Source organism: Podarcis muralis, chromosome 5 (genome assembly GCF_964188315.1).
Source record: "Podarcis muralis chromosome 5, rPodMur119.hap1.1, whole genome shotgun sequence".
NCBI classification, from domain to species: Eukaryota; Metazoa; Chordata; class Lepidosauria; order Squamata; family Lacertidae; genus Podarcis; species Podarcis muralis.
In genome coordinates, this window is record NC_135659.1 from 69,250,325 (window position 1) to 69,267,712 (window position 17,388).

The 17,388-nt window shown below is 44.1% G+C and overlaps 1 protein-coding gene across 8 annotated transcripts in view; it reads right to left on the reverse strand.

The window, feature by feature from the left end:
* The window catches only part of NAV1 (neuron navigator 1), a 257,934-nt gene that overhangs the window by 194,804 nt on the left and 45,742 nt on the right, over positions 1–17,388 (reverse strand). For all 8 annotated transcript variants that reach the window (XM_077929106.1, XM_077929105.1, XM_077929104.1 and 5 more), the window contains exon 2: positions 1,096–1,957. In XM_077929106.1, the coding sequence (XP_077785232.1) occupies positions 1,096–1,928 (833 nt within the window). In that variant the 5' untranslated portion in view covers positions 1,929–1,957. The remainder of the gene's footprint in view (positions 1–1,095; positions 1,958–17,388) is intronic.

A 17,388-nucleotide genomic window follows, 5' to 3' on the forward strand; every position in this document is an offset into this window, starting at 1 on the left:
CCACAGTGAACAACATGATGGTGGGAAACCAGTGCTAAATAATTTGTCAATGATCAAATTCATGCTTAGGATGAACTAAGCAGAGCAGCTCTATTTCATGTCAGCCCGCAACACAAAGGAACATGAGACAATTTAGTTCTACACTTCTCATGAAGTGTTGCTGTGATGGCAATCCTGATCTGTACAACAGCAACCACAACTGCATGTGCTTGGCTGAGGGAACAATAGCGTTCTCATCCCTCAATCCCTACATGAGTTATCCCACAAATTGTCTACGTACATTATAATCCTCACCTTGATCTACCTGCCTCTCTGCAATTATTCTCCTGAGTCCTGTCCTTCCATATTAGTACACCCAGAGCATCATCAGTACAGGACTGTTGAGTGGCTTCTCCAGGAGGCACCAACCTCCTTGACCTAAGGTAGCTTTCTCCAAGCTGGTGATCTCCTGATGTTATGGACCACAACTCCTATCACCTTTGACCATTGGACATGCTATCTGAGAGTGATGGGACCTGTAGTCCAAAACATCTGGTGGACACCAGGTGGTTCAACCCACATGATTCAACTGGCATACTTAAGATTTTAGCTGAATGAAGCTGTACTAAGCTTGGCATGTGGTGAAGCAGTCATACAACTGTTGCACTATGAACCTTGAGCTAAAAAACTCAATACACTTTTACTGTGCCTCATCAAAGTCAACACGAGATGGTTGAGCAGTAATAAGATAAATGTTGGGTGACTTGGGTGCACAGGGAAGCAATCATGCAAACATTTTACTACATTCAAATCTCTTTGGTCTTACACATTTGGCCCTATATCTATCTACTTAGCTCTAGTCTCAAAAAGGGAGCTGGGTCTCTTGTTACTAAACTTTTTTGGCCACCTTTGGCTTGTACATCCTGCATATCTGATGAAATGCTAACCTTTATCTTAACAATCAGGATGTGTAAGGAGATTGCTTTCTCCTATGACACCTTCATTAGCACTGTGGTAGAAAGGAAGCAAGCCAGGACCTCCGCCATCCTTTAAGCTTGCGGTGTAGACATGCAACTCCAGGAACATTTGCCTATAATTTTACAGACTGATACTTACCGATAATGGAACGGGGCTACCGTGGCCATGATGGGATGGTTGTGTTGAGGCACAGAGGAAAAACTGATAGGCCCAGTGTGCAGCACAGGGCCCTTATTGAGGTTGCTTGTGTCCAGTGAGATCACCTGAGGTTTTTCCTCTGGCTTAGACGTTCCACTTCCTTTCCCATTGGCTTCTGAGACCCACTGACCTTTTACAGGACAACTCTGAGGCCTCTTTGTGGTGGATCCCTCTGAAGACCTGGACAACAAAGTCTCACTATACAAGCTGAGATAGGATGGACTCTTTCCTGGGAGGTGAGGGGTTTTTGCAGGTTCAGGAATTGTACTGGGTTTCCCAAGACCCTTCTTGGCACCGCGACTGCTACTGTCTTCCCCATGTTTTGTGGTGTCCTTGCTTCTCTCGGTTGCTTGAACAGCAGCTTTCTTAGTTGCCCCAATAGTTCTGGAGCTGGACCTCTGCATCCCCCGGGGACTGCTGCAGCCAGACACCATGCTCAGGCTGAGGCTGGAATCTATCCCATCTGACCCGCCATGGCTCTCAGACGCTTCCGATTTCTCCTGCCCAGGGCTTGCAGCTGCTGGAGTCTTTGGGACCAGCTTTTGCTTGGATCCTTTTGGCACTCCACTGCTCGAGCTAACCAGCCCCTTCCCTGTCCTGGGTGATGATGCCCTCTGCGAGGGAACAGCTCCCACACTGTTCTGCCTTGGGGGCAGTTTGGGCGATGCTGCCAGGGTGTGTATCTTGCTGTGGGATGCAGCTCTGGGAACAGGTATAGAGGAGGCATAATGGCTTCGTCCGGCTGCGTTCACATTGGCTGTTCCATTCATCATCAGCAAGGCCTGGTTGAAGGAGGATCAATCTGAGGGAGAGAAAAGCAGAGGAAGTTAAGCAGAGGCTACAGCTTCCACAGCCAAGGCTCTCTCTCTATTCCAGTACTCTATTCCCTGAGTCTTGCTTTACAGGACTAAGCGTCAGATTTGCCAAGTGAAAGCCTCTCCCCAGCTCCCTTTTCACTGAGCATTAATTCAACTTGAAACCATTGTTTTGATGTACTAAAATTAGCATGTTGGCAGTCTTTGGTGCTTTCATTTTCTTCTTTAAGCTTAAACAATGTAAGGGAAATGTGTGCTGTCGAGCTGCGTCGTGTCTTAAAACATCTACACATATTTCAGTAAGGAAGATTTCCAAGTAAAGATTTGAATTTGGTTGAATTTAAACTGCATTAAAGGGGCTTTATTGATTCCCAACTCCCCTTTAGTTGGCGAGGTGTATTATTTCACTTCAAAATGTGCTAAGCTGGCTTTGTTGCAATTGGGAGCCCTCCTGCTCTTTCTGTTGAATGGGGACCTTGGACATCTGCCCTAAAGTTCTCCGTTGAGAGCATCACTGCCAGAAAACCTGCATCAGTGGACAACATAATGTGGTTGATTTTTTCAGTGTCCTCCTCTACATGGAGACCCAGTGTTGTTATCTTCCATTTATTCCTCTGATGTTGTAAATAACCGGGGGAAATCAGAAGTAATTTCAAGTAATGGAGTAATGAAATGAACTATTTCTTAACCTTGCTGGTTGCAGTACTACCAGCAGATCTGGCTGAAACTCAGGACAGATGTGACGCAGAGACCCGTCCTGGCTCTAGGAACTCTTTTGCATTACAAGCCTCTGGCTGAAGCCGGGAACCCTGCCAACCACAGCTGGCTCAAAATACTATTTCACTCCACTGGAAATCCTGCTGCCGGGAGCACCCGGCAGACGCTCTGATAGACACTGTGGAGCTTAGCCTGGTGTGGAGGGGTGGGGGTTGTGCAAGCAATGTGCTCTTTTATCCCAGGCCAGTGCTTTGAGCCCCTATAATACAGAGAACTCAGCCTCTGCAGCTTTAATACTGTTATGGAGACACTGCAATGCTTTTGCAAGCAGGGCTGAAAACATGCATCCATTGATAAGCTTGGCTTGATAGGCACATTTTGTTTATCCTCGCTAACAGATCAAGTGACATGGTTTTGAAAAATGGCATCAATGCCCCCAAATTCAAAACTGTAAACAAGATATGTAGGGAAAGTGCCTTAAAATGAGCTGCAGCATTGGCCCATCTCGGAGTGAATCTCTGCATAACATCGTCTCACTTATATGTTGTCAGACCACCAGCCTTTCTTTACCACTAGGTGACTCCTGGGTCCCAGTAAATTTGCATCAAGTGCGATATAGCTGAACCAGCAGGTAACATCCTTGTCAGTCTAGCATCTTCAGAATGTTGCAGAGCATGAATCCAAGTAATTCTAAGCTCGGGTCGCACTGACTGCTCCTCAATGGTGGGATCATATGCTGTTTCTGTAAACAGGAACCATGCTGGCAGGGCCAACGGCAGAGGCCCTTTTGACTTGCTAACTGCATGGCTGGGAGGGATTGCAACTGTGCATATCCTGGACCTGCATCCTCAAGCAGCTGCCAAATGGCCACTGCTGTTGATACTTCTGCTTTTTACGCTTTACCCGGTATGCCAGTGAGTACCAAGTGGCAGATTACCCATAATGTCTGGAGTGAGGCTACTGCACTCCAGGGGATGTGGGATATTACAGTGGTAAAAACCTACCACTTCTCAGAGAAGCACCACTATCACTTTTGTTACTTCCTTTCTCCTCCTCCACCACCACCCACTTCTGCTTGTAATTCTCCCAGTCACCCCTACTCCTAACAACAATATACAGCAGTGAAGGTGCTGCAATGCCTGCTATCTGCCACAACAGAGCCACCAACATGGAGGGGGCGGGGCGGGGCGGTGCTGCTGCAAAAAACAGCAACAACCTGCACATAACTTGACATGTCCTCTAGCTGGTTCTGATTTGCTGCTACTCAGAAGGAGCCTCACATCCTCATAAAGAATAACTGCAAATATCATTATGATTTATTTTGTGTCTATCATTATGATTTATTTTGTGTCTCTTTATTTAAAAAATAAAATAGCCTTTTACATAACGAAAATTAAAACACAACATCTAAACAACATAAGCTATGTAGCAATATAAACATATACATTAAAACCTAAGTAAACCAGTCGTGTAGTCCTCCTCCCCAGAGAATTTTTTTTAAGTTGCATAATCTTGATTGAATATTGATGCTGCTATCAAAACTGAGTGAGGGCTAATTCCATTAGGGAAGGATTAGAGGGGAAAGCCCCTAAAATAACTGAGTACTGGGAATGAAATATTTGACACTGAAAAAGACAAACAACCAGCCCCAGCCCCTCCCTGGATGTAAGATTCCAGTTACAGGAAGGAATCTTACAGGCTAAAGGAAGGAAATATAATGTCAATCAGAGCAGCACCAACACAATTGTTTGCAACATATTCTGGGAACAGAGATGAGGACGGGATGTGAAAGTGAAGTGTCTTTATAGGTGGCAAATGTAACAAAGAAGATTCTGGATTTTACAGGATACAAAATACACCAAACACAAAAAGTTCATTGTTGGGCAGGTGAGGAACACCCCTCAAACAATGTTTTAAGGAAAGTGCTCTTTGTCCAAAATTCTAAGACAAATTGTGATACATATTTTGTGCTTATTGTGGGTCTCTGTTTCCAATCTGTAAAATGGGAGTAACTTTACATCATTAAGTGTAAGAGGCAAATAAGGTGCACCAAGGAGCTCACAATCTAAAGTTAACCAATAACCGCTTTCACCAACATTGATAAATTCCACAGAAGATTTTGAGCTGGAGTGAGAGTCATTTAGTAATCCCATTATCAAACGCAAAGTGGTGGATAACACATCATAGAAAGCTGTCACTTTCCAGAGAGATGTGCACCATCTGGTTCCAGGGGATGGTCTGTCCAAAGGTACATGGGGAGATCCATTTGCTGAGGCTAAGCAGATCTAGGTCTGGCTAGCGCATGGATGAGTGGATGCCTGGGAACCACAAGCACACCACCTTTGTTTCCATGACAAAAGAAAAGTGGGATATAAATTTACGGGTGTATGCAGGTGTGGGGATTATTTATTTTCCAGGTTATAACACTAGCATGCTGTCTCTGTTTCTAATGTCCCTTTTACCCTGCATTATCTGTTGCGATGTGGAACTGTGCCGTTTCCCCAGAAATGCCATCACCAGTGGGCAGGGTGTGACACAACAGTGCATAACATTGGATAAGTTGCTACCCTTTATGCTCCTGCATTCTCCCCTTCCATCATGATTCAGCCATGAAAATGGAGGGGAGGAATATGCCAGGACACAGCCGCAATTTCGTCCCATGGTGTAATCCATGAAAACTGTGGGAAAATTACAATGCAAGACTCCCACGAATTTCTAAGTCAATGGGGTTGCAACCGGATCCCCCCACCCCCTACCGGGAAGCAATTGACATGGAAAATGAAAGAAATTATCAGGTAAGGAAATGTCAGGGAAAGGGATAAAGTGCTATTTGAATGCATCCTAAAAACACAAACTGCTGCAATCTGTTGCAACAGGGCATCCACCTCTTGCCCATAATCAGTATTCTGTCATTCTCAGCTGTGCTGTTTCAGGCCGCTTTCTTCTCACAAGAGTCCCCCCCCCCCCCAGGTCCATTTCAAAAGCCCCACCTCTCCACCCCTTGCCTCTGGAGGGAAGCAGAGGTCTCTATGTTGCTTTGAGCCTAACCCAACTGCAGGGGGCTGCTTATGCTGCTGTCAACAGAAGGGCTCTCCATATTGCAGGACTTCCTGCATTGCAGCAGCCTGCTGCTCTTCAGCTCCTTCTCATCAAACTTCCTGCATTGCAGCCCCAGCGTGGATTACCCTGGGAAGGGAGAGCATGGAAGAAGAAGGTACAGGGGGAGGGTGGGGGAAGACAGAGACTCACCCAAAGCTGGGGCTACACACAGCCACTGCTCACATGCTGCAGCTCCTTACGTGCAGGAATGCAAAATCAAATCCCATTTCTTACCAGATGTTTGCTGACCTAAACATCTCTCTCTCTCTCTCTCTCGCTCTGTATCCTGTACTGCCTGCCAAGCCGTTATTCCAGAGCGAAGGGAGGCAGCCTCTCCAATGCTAAGCTAATTTACAGCACTAAGCCTTTCTGATGCAAGCGTGGGCTGCCCTTGTGACACTTCTCAGACCATCAGTTGCTCCCTAACAACCAAGCTCTTCTGCTTTATTTAAAATTTTCAAACATAAATTTCCTTCCCTGCTTATTTCCCCTCCACCTCCAAACCCTCCCGTCAGCCTATTCTTCCAGCTGCTGACTTGGCTCCAAGCTTGCTCCATCTGGAAGGGCAGGAAAGAGGGTTAGTTCCTTAGAGGAAGTTTGCTCTTGTTCTTTTCTTTTTTTAACAAAAATAATATGACACTTCAAGGACGCCCTATTTCTCCCTGGATCATTTCCTCACGTGCTGCCACTCTGCAAGAATCATGATAGAAGAGCAATATCATTTAGATCAGGCTTCTACAACTTGGTGCCCTCCAGGTGTTTTGGACTACAACTCCCATCAGCCCCTAGCAGGGGCTGATGGGAGTTGTAGTCCAAAACACCTAGAGGGCATCAAGTTGGAGATGGCTGATACAGAGGCAGGTGGAGGATTCTATGGAGTCACTTATCTCTGCATCAGTTTCTTCTCTGCAGATGACACATAACACATATCTAATCAATTTAGGGAAGTTTTTAATGACTGATGTTTTAATGTACTTTTAATCTTTTGTTGGAATCACCCAGAGTGGCTGGGGAAACCCAGCCAGATGGGTGAGGTATTAATAATAATAATAATAATAATAATAATAATAATAATAATAATAATAAAGTCCAGAATTTATGCCTGGCCCATTTATCCACAAGGATGGGTCTGACTCATTTTAACCACCTTTGTCAAAGGAAATCCATCATAGGTCTTGAAGCAACATGTCTTATCTTCTTTCTGGTTCACATTTAGATGCTGACGGACAAACCCACACTTTCCCATGCAAGTACCAGGGAAGGATTTTACATTTCAGAGTTAAACACCAGAAGCTGCTAATCTGAGCAGGAATGGGGAGCTTTATGGCTCTACAGATGCTGCTGGACTCCAGCTCCCACCAGCCCCAGCCTGGGGGTGATGGGAGTTGTAGTCCAACAACATCTGAAGGACCACAGCTTCCTCATCCCTTCTTTAGAGGAAGACACGTGTTTCCCTGATGGATACACACAGTTTTCTCCTTTATAGACAATATCCTCCAATGAGATAAGAATTTTGCAGCTGCTCCTGCTGGCAAGTGCTGGGCGAGCCATGGAAACCACCACGACAGCATGCTTTGCTTTGCTTTTGTTTTGAACAATGTATTAAATTCATCCAAGCCTTTCTCTGTTTCAAAGAAAATTCATACTGGCTCTTATTGGCCTTCTAAAATGCTTTTGACAATATTTTTGCCATGCTTCATCCACGCCATCCAGTTTTCACTTCAAAATGTTCCATTACAATACTGGCAAAACTTGAATGGTCTTCTAGCCTTGCCTGGTCAACAAAGCAATTCCTTCTGTTTAGGGTATTTAAGGCTCCACCTGAAGGCAGCTCCAGCCAGATGAGATCTCTTGATTGTTCTCAGTCCCTAATAGTGACTGCTTAATTATACTGGACTTCCATCCACCAGCTCTCTCTCACCTGGGAACCAAAGCATTCCTGCCTAGGTGAGCTCGACTCCAGTCACTGTCTATGCAGTGCACAGAATTAGACCTGCAAAAAGCTGGGGGGACGGGACACATCCAGTGATCAATGTTGCCAAGACACTGTGTCCAGGAAGTTCAGAACTGTAGCTCCTTCCCAGGGGAGCTGTGAAGATTCTGACAGCAAAATATGAAAGGGGGAGGGAAGAGCAAAGGAGAGGAGGAAGGGATTTCTGGTGATGTAACAGAGACTCCCACACGCACAGCCTGCCAGCTACAACTAAGCTGCCAACTCAGATGCCAAACACTCTTGGGTTATATGGTGCTGGGCCTAGTTTGGAATGTCTCCTGACTACGCGAGAAGGGAAATATAGGTCAGGCTTTCAGAGTGCATCAGAGGATACAGCACAATGAATGCAAAAATGCAGACAAACAAAAGACCTCCAGGTTGATAGAATCACTGTAATCTCAGAGCAGAATCAGACTGGCAGTGTATTTAATCTTTAAAAAGCACAGCAGTCTCAGAGACCCCGGCTGCATTCTCTGCAAAGGTCAGGGGGTTGCAGTGCACCAACATTCAGCTAAATTAACAGAAGGCCTCCTGCTCTCGATCATCTGACTGGTAGCCAAATGATGGAAAGAAAAGCTTTATTTGTCAAACAAGATCCAAATCATTACAGATAAGAGCAATAACAGCACAAACTTGATTATGCTGGAAGCCAGGAGACACAGTGCTCCCTTCAAGTTATTTTAATTAGGTGAAGAGGACAAGCTGATGCCCAGAGGGAGGGAGAGGAGATATTCTGGATGCCTGGAGAGACCACAAGGAGTACCCCGCAGAAGAAACAATCACCCTTTAGCCCTGAGCACTACTAATGCTGAGCCACCAAGGTAAAAGGACACATCCAGAGGGTCATTTTGAAGGTCAGATGTGCATCCAGGTCACACCCACCCTTTGGAGCCCAGATCTCCTGTTAGCACTGATATCTCCATTCTGCACTATGCTCTTCCTGTCCTTCTTCATCCATCCTACAGACCTTGGTAGCCATAGGATTAGCACAGACCATGTGGGCACTATAATCAGATAAAAATGGACCTGCATTTCTCCAATACATGACTTGCTAGTTTCTTCTACTTCTAATTTAAATGCAAAAGTGCTGAACTGGGAAGCTGCTGCTCAGATGCACTCCCAATGGTTCCATGGCACAGAAGATAATCCTATATAGACTACCATAGACTCCTGAATTAGTGGCGCCATGTGTAATCACGATAGGGACCAGGGCCTACAATTTTCCCTTTGCTAACGGAAGAAATGAAATCCTTCTTGGGTTAGGTCTTGGGATAGCAATAGAGGGCTATGATGCAGTATGGCAGAGTGTGTTAAGTTTAAAGCATACCCCAGCAGCTTTTAGTGACAAAAGTAAACATCTATATGTTCCTCCGTTACTATAGCTGTAGAAACATCTGTTGTGGTCCCTAAGGAAAGAACACCACCAGTCTAGAAGCATCTTTCCGCTCTGACTTTTCCAAGGCTTTACCACCATGGACTATTTGACCTTTTCTCTCAATTTCTATCAATTTTCCTAAAATGATTTATTATTATTTTTAAGCACAATTTATAATAGCTCAGTCAGTAGAGCATTAGACTTTTAATCTCAGGGTCATGGGTTCAAGTCCAACACTGGGCAAAAGATTCCTGCATTGCATGGGGTTGGACTAGATTATCCTTGTATTCCCATCCAACTCTACAGTTCTATGATTCTGCAATTCTATATACTGCTTAATCATCAAACCCCTAAGATAATGAAGTACCTTATCTAGGCTAAGCCGTTGTTTGTAACCAGTGCTAATCAAGAGACATGGCTCTGTAGGTGTGCATGCATGCCCCAGTCCTCCTCCTCCTCCATTGGCATAGTAATTGGGGTCTGTCTCAGCCATGTCCCTGGCCTCAGAGTTCCACCTACTTCATCCAGCCTTGATACTTTCATCCAGTGCTTTTTTCTGGGGGGACGCAAAGGTGCCCATACCCCTAAACATTTTGTGAATCTTTGTACTTTTGCCCATCTACTGTATTTATTATCCCCAATTTGAACTATAAAAAGGCTATTTTCTTGTGTAAAAATGAGAGTACCCCTAAACATTTTATTAAGAAAAAAAGTAATGCCTTCATCCAAAAGATCTTGGGGTGTTTCACAGCATAAAAACTCAAAATACATAATAAAAACAAGAACAAAACAAAACAATAATCCCCTCAAAACACATAGAAAAGGACACAGAATGTTAATCAGCCATAGGCCTGGCTGAAGAGGAATTCCCACCTAGCTCAACCACCAGTCTTATTGATTTTATTTCTGCTTGCCAGGAAAGCTTCTCTTCCTGAGGGTGGTGGTGATTTTGATTTATTAGCTGCCCTTCACCGTAATGTCAGGGCAGGTCTCAGAAATTTTAAAATACAATATAAAAAAAGCTTAACACAATATTAAAAACAGCTTAAAAGAAATGATAGTCACAAGAATAGGGTGAGTCCTAAGAATACATATCTCTGGTGGTTTCATCTAGGTGCTGTGGGTGGGCCATCACTGACCTCTTGGTCATCCGTTTTTGGCATTTCTTCCATGCAAGGAGTTACCTGGTCTCAGACATCATGGGCTGGGAACTCACCTCTTTGTAAGGAATCAAGCGCCTATACCAGGAGAATTCTACCACTGAGAAAGGGATACTAGAGCATTCCAGAATGACTGGCCTTGGTCCAAGAGGAGGGAAACACGAGAAACTCCCAAGAGACATCCAATACGACCAGTATGAAAGTAAAATAGTGAGCGCTCCATGTATGGCAACGGACAAGGAGCAGGCAACTGTTCTTGGGTAGCAGGAGCCAAATTACATTTTTATTGAAGGAAGAATGTTCCTCCGAGCCTGGTTCCCATGAAGCTCAAAGCCACCTTCAAAACATTCCTCAATGAACACCCATTCACTAACAATCCTCGTCACTGCAAAAAAGTAGAGCACACAAGCTCTTCCATCACTTTGCATCTGATCAGCAGCTGGCAGTTCTGGAGCAACCGTCTCTCTTTTCATTTAACATGCGAAGGAAGAAGCCTGTTCCATCTATGTCAACATTGCCACAGAAACAGCATTAGCAGAATTCCTAATTTCACCTTGAACATTAACATGAACCTTGATCATCTTGGCAGCAGTCCATGATCCTTCCTATATTTTTTTCATTTCAATATCATGCAAGGGTGAAGAGACCTCTCACACCAAAATAACCAGCCAAGATGAAGTGATTGGAAGCAGGGGCAGCCCATCCTATTTTGTTGCCTTAGGTGAAATGTGTACATCACAAACACACCCTTGCTGTTTCCGCCAAAGTCTTGCTTGCCAGGGTTGCGCAGCTGTGGCTTCCAGGTTCTGGCAAGATCTCACAAAAGCAGCACAAGATTGTGCAAGGCCTCTGCACAATCTCACAAGGCTCTGGTAAGATTTTGTGGAGCTCTTGCCAGAACCTGGAAGCCGCTGCTCACGCGGGGGGGGGGCACCCACAGAGGTGCCCCCTTAGATTTTGCCACCTGAGGCAGCTGCATCAGTCTGCCTCATGGATGGGCCAGCACTGACTTGAAGGGAGGCCAGACTTTGTGTAGACAATGCATTTCCACAATGGCGTGCTGACTAACTTGCCTTTCTCAGGTGCTCACTCCTTATTAAGACAAAACTCACTGGCTGGCTATCACTGTTTGGAGAAAATGAGCAGGAGATGATTATTGCTCTTATGTCCTTCTTGGGACATCTGGTTGGTCATTGTGAGAATAGAATGCTGGACCAGATGGGCCTCTCATATGATCCAGCGGGGCTCTTCTTAGATGAACATGGCTTTTTATTCAAAGGCCCTGGCTGCCTTTCATACGTTGGGAAGCATTTTGTCTCTCTGTGTGTTACTGTCTCTAAAAGAGTGGCTAAATCTAAACAAACAGGAGTGTTCCCACACTGGCAAACAGCAGGGACCACAGCTTCAGCCAACATTCCCAGAGTGAGCCAGGGAAGATGTTGGAAGGAGGGAGAGGGCAAGTGAAGGGAAAGTGTCTTTTGCAACATTCTGCTGGCATGAGACAGGGCGCATGTATGCTAGTGTGGACCACACAATTATGGCTATGGCTATAATTTTCCCAGCAGCTACTATCTTAGAAAGGGCTAACACACCACACCAGACTATCCTTCTTCCACACATTTGTAAACTTGTGTACACAACTGGATGGCAGAATTTAGAAGCTTGAATTATCCTAGATTTGCTGCTGAATCCATTTTCATTTGGTCAGTCTGACCTGTTACCCCAGGAACCTTCTGCTCCATAAATGGCATTTTCTGCAGCTTGAGTTTCTAAGAATTGGGAATGAACCCCTTATTTACTTTTCAGCACCCTTAAAAAAATAAGCAGGACAATTCCAGGGTGTGCGATCACAGAGAGGAGCCTATAATAGGAGTTCCTCTATGAGCGTTCAGCAATAAAGATCTTATGAGTCTTTGACAGTGGCAGGAGCATAGCCAGGATTTATGTTGGAAGGGGCAAGTATTTTTTTTATTTACTTGATTTAGGGGGGGGGGGCAGCTGCCCATGGACAGTGGTGACCAACCTGTGGTCCTCCAGATATTGCTGGACTTGAACCTCCATCATCCTTGACCAATGGCCATGCTGGCTGATGCTGATGGGAGCCAGAGTCCAGCAATGGCTGGCACAGGTTGGCACAGGTTGGCACAGGCTGGCACAGGTTGTCTATCCCTGCATAGTGGGAGATTTATATTAAGCATAGCATGGAGCTGATATGAGCACAAGAGTCAACAAGCTAATATGCATATTTACATTTCACTGTTTTCTATATCAAACAAAGTTTCTGCCACCTTACAGAGTGCAGATTCTCCAGCAAAAGGACAAAATAATAAATCATAGCAGTAGGAGAGAGATTAGGAATGTAAGGGCCGGGAACGAGAACAAGGGAGAGAGAGAGATTTTAGCTGAGATTTGGGAAATGATGGAGAGTCGATGAGGCAGAAAGAAACACAGCCTAGGATGAAGGGCCTCAAAGGATCTCGTTAACAACTACATGCTTGCTGCCTCTTCGCAGGGACCACTCAGGAAACTGGTCCAATTTCATCCACAGCATTTCTGCCTCATTTCAGAACCAAACAAGAGGTTTTAGAAAACTGGACCCCACCTTGCAATTTTTTCTCGCAAGGCACTGCAGAAATCGAAAATGTTCAGTGACTCAAGAGCAGGGTTTGAATTACAGATCATGTTGAATGTCATTCCCCACAAGTAGAAATCCAGTAGGTGGATTTCCTTTTTTGCAGCTGATAGAGGCACACAACTTTATTTCACAGGATTTTTTTTAAAGTAGCCAAGGAATCTGTTTGCTGTATATTTTGACAGCTCTTTTCAATGTTGTATGGTGGTTCCTGAGACAAAGGAGCATGTTTCATCTATGTTTAGATACAATTGAACAACATTTTGAATCAAAATGGCAGAAAGCCTTTCAAACTTCACTGATGTTAATTTCACAACTGCATCTTGGCTTCTTAGAATTACCAAGAAATGCCAGATAAAAGGCTGCTAGTATATCATATGCTTTTAAAACAGCAACAACAAAAACTTGATTAACAATTGGGAGGGGGCACAGTTTGGGATTTCCAGCAGCTGGCATATATTACTATTTATCTGCCACACATATATTCCACCCTTCCCTGAGGATTTGGGGGCAGCATAGAGGGCGCCCCCGGACCCCATTTTTTCCTTACAACAACCAACCCTGGTAATCAACTTTAAAAGTGCCACAAAGTTTCAGCTACTCCTAATCTGTTTCCCAGTAAAGGCAGGTTTAAGCAAACATCTTCCAATGCAAGGCAGCTTTTAGCAGGCTTTGCTCATGTATACTTTTGTAACCATAAGGACTAGTAACCTGTATGAAAGAAAATAGAAACAAAGAAAGCCGAGATACTCAGGGAGCTTAGTTCTATGTTCTATGCTATTTTCTTCACTTCTCTGTTTCCCCACAAAACTGCAGCACACCAGCAGCTCTTGTGTTGCTTTTTGTTTGCAAGAAGAGGCATTGTCCTTGCCAATCCGCCCTGTCCCCCAACATTTAAACAGGCAACTCTCACAACAGCAAGGGGGAAATGAATCCCCAGAGCCACCTGGATGCTAATAGCACATGACACTGGACAACATTCTCTCCAAAGAAACAGCAAGCTTAAGCTTGTTAAGCACTTTCCCCCATCGATCTACTGAAAAGGAACTGGCATGGGGCATACTTAAGTACTTTTTATAGCACAACTATTTATATAATGCATCGTGAAAGGAGGTGGTGGCTAATTTAGTTTGCTGGCTTATTTTAAATGTGTTGCCTCCAGCTCCTTGTATTGCTGAGTGTTCTGTACTGCAGTTTACAAATACTGAAAGTAATCACATATATAAAGTGGTCATTTAAAAAAAGAACACATAGCAGGGGTGATGCAGAAACAGAAGATACATTTCCACCAATATCTTAAAGCAGTTAGCTTCACACCAGCCATTTTTACATGGAAAAGCCTTTCAATAAATTGTCATATTCAGAAACTATCCAGGCAGTACGATGTGTCTTTGGAACACAAATGGTTAAGAGCTGCTTTGTTTTGACTGCAGGAAAAAAGCATGAAATGAGGCTGAAATTGAGGAACACACAGGCCACTAAAGTGTAGGTGTTTTGAATATTTCAAAAGTGACATCCAGCTGCTAAATGATAGAAGGGAAAGGATTCTGAAAAGTGAGAGCCTGTGGATGCATGTGTTGCCTGCAATAAGTATCTCAGCATTTTCTAAGGGTTCACAAACAACAGTAACAGCAGCCCTTCTCTCTTCTTCCCAGCTGGTGAAAGAAACAGATGGATAGCATGCAAGTACGTCCAAACATGTAATACAGGCTCTGCGATGGGGAAGCTAAACTCAAACAGTGAGCTTTCCCTTTTCAATAGCCCTGACTCCACGATCACCTTCATCTGTGGTGCTGAAAGGACAGCTCCTGTGGGGTAACTTCAAGGCTACAGCCCAACTGCGGCTGAGGTTTATCAAGCCACCTAACGGATTTGCAGGCAAAGCACCTACTAATATGAAGAGGATAGCCAGATCTTCTAAGCTCTGTAGATTTCCAGGTTTTGAATGCCTGTTTGTTCCTTGCATGATCTGCAATACGAAAAGCAAAGTGATGAAATGCATGTCTCAGGATGGCAAACATTTCTAAGGGCGTCTCCACTCTTTACACGGCAAAAATGAGTGCTGGGTGTACACCGGTGTTAAATCAGCACTCCCTGCAGCAAACACATAAAGTGTGAACTGTCCATAACCTTGAAGAGTTATTGCCAGTCAGTAGACAATCATGCTGAGCAAGAAGGATTGTTGGTCTGACTCACTATAAGGCTACTTCCTTTGCTCCTGTATGTTTGCCAGGAAAAATGTGGTGATTCTCAAAGCTGAAAAACTGAATACAGTACTGTATAAACATCATTGCTGCTGTTTTCCACTAACCAGTCCATCTTCCCTATCGCTGCTTCTCAATCTTACCAGTGCAGCTCTTTGTATTATTTGCTCCTTGGCCAATGGAACCAAATTTGTACAAAAGGTGGTAGAAACAAGGAGGGATTGCAAAAAGTTCCACAAAGGTTTTTTTGTTTTGTTTTTACTGAATGAAAGGGAATTAAAAGGGCAGATGAGGTTCAATGTAAGTACTGTAAGTGTAGGGTGATTCATATTGGGGCAAAAAACCCTGACTTTGTGTGTTCTGTTGGCAGTGCCTGACCAAGAAAGAGATCTTGTTGTCATGCAGGATAACTCAATTAAAATATTGTCCCAGTGTGTGGCAGATGTGAAAAAGAAGAATTCCGTATGGAATTGAAAATAAAATGGTCAGTATCTTAATTCCTTTGTACAAATCTATGGTGCTACTGCACTTGGAAAACATCTCAAAAAAGACATTGTAGAGCTGGAAAAGGGACACAAAGGGGCAACCCAAATGATTGGGGGAGTTGAACAACTCCCCATGAAAAATATCTATAACATCATAAAGTGATACCTTGCATGATGAACAAGTATCTTACAATAGGCTGCACAGCTAGAAGTCTAGGCGTGTCAGTACCCCAGCCCCTGTACTTGCCAAAACTAAGAGCGCAATGAGCATTTCCATCTCACTCTCTCTCCCTTCAACTGCATTTGGTGGTCCGACATATGATAACATCACTATGGGATAATTAAGTAACAAAGTTCCTATAAGGAAAACACAACTTACACACTATCGGCAATGCATAAATCTGAAATTTTAAACTGTCAAGTTTAAATAAATTTCAAGTGAAAATGAACTTGCGTTTTTCAAATAGCGGCAGCTATTAATCTGAATGTCTACCCAATGAAACACAATAGCCAAGTTCTGTCTGCAAATTTATAAAGAACCCGTGACTGTGAGCCAAGAAATAAATATGTGAAACTCACTGAGCAAAACTGAAACAGTATCTGTGAAAGCTTTCCCTGAGGCTCCCGCATTTTGGTCCCACTAGCATGAAATCTAATAACATGAATCCAAGCAGCACAGGATAATGCATTGGATCTGGTCCATGAGCTAGTGAATCCCAATGAACTCGGAGAAACCTGGGCTCACGGTATACATGGAGCAGATCCTATTTTGCAATCTGCAGGCACCATCTGCTGTCCTTCAGGGCCACTTTCAGCACTGTTTTTCAAAGACACAGGTGCACATGCCTCTGTATTAAAATGAGTGCAATTGTCCTCTGGGATAGGTAACACACTCTGTTCCTAGGGAGGAAGTGAGTTCTCTGGGCCAACTTCCAGGGTTTTGCTGACTGTTTGTCTTTTCAATAGAGAATATGCATGATCCTGCCTTTACTAAATTATGTTAAGCCCCCACCCCCTTACACCACATTTACACATGCAGCTTCAAATAACAATTTTGAAAGAAGACTTTAGAGAATCAGAGCAGGATGGACTTTGCAGGCTTTAACAGATACAATTGGCCAGCTTTTCTACTCGATATTATCATATGGAGGACATACTGGGCTCCATTATAAAAACTGGTCTGCTGAAATTGATACGTCAGAAAGTGATGGCATAGAATTAAATGCCATAAAGACAACCAGTGGTGAGCCTCTGGGCTATTTGGTATCTACAATCATGTGCCAAATCTCTACCTTTTGATCATTCAGCGCCCCTAGCATTTAAAGCAGGCACCCACCCAGGAATTAGGAGCCTCTTCTTCTAAGATTGGCAGGTCTTTGCTGAGAAAAGCTCCTTTGTTTTTAATAGCTGCAAAAACCAAGAATGTGGATTGTCCTGTAATAGGGCTTTAAAAGGCAAAGAAATTGCCTCAGGGAAAGATGCTGGCAACCCTAGTTTCTTATGCTTTTAATGTTCAATGGGCTGATCATCTATGTTAATAGCAAGATCTTTTCTATAGGTTCAGTCCCATTTGCAGAAGAGGGTGCTCTGGGGTCACCTGCTCTTGGAAAGCAAGGAGAGAAAGCCTTTCCAGGTTCAGTAAGTGCCATGGTGGCCTTTGGAGGCCAGAATCTTCCTACAGTAGCTTTGATGGAGAGCCGGGTTCAGACTTTAAGAGGCCCTAAGCACTGAAAAGATTTTGCTGCCCTCCATA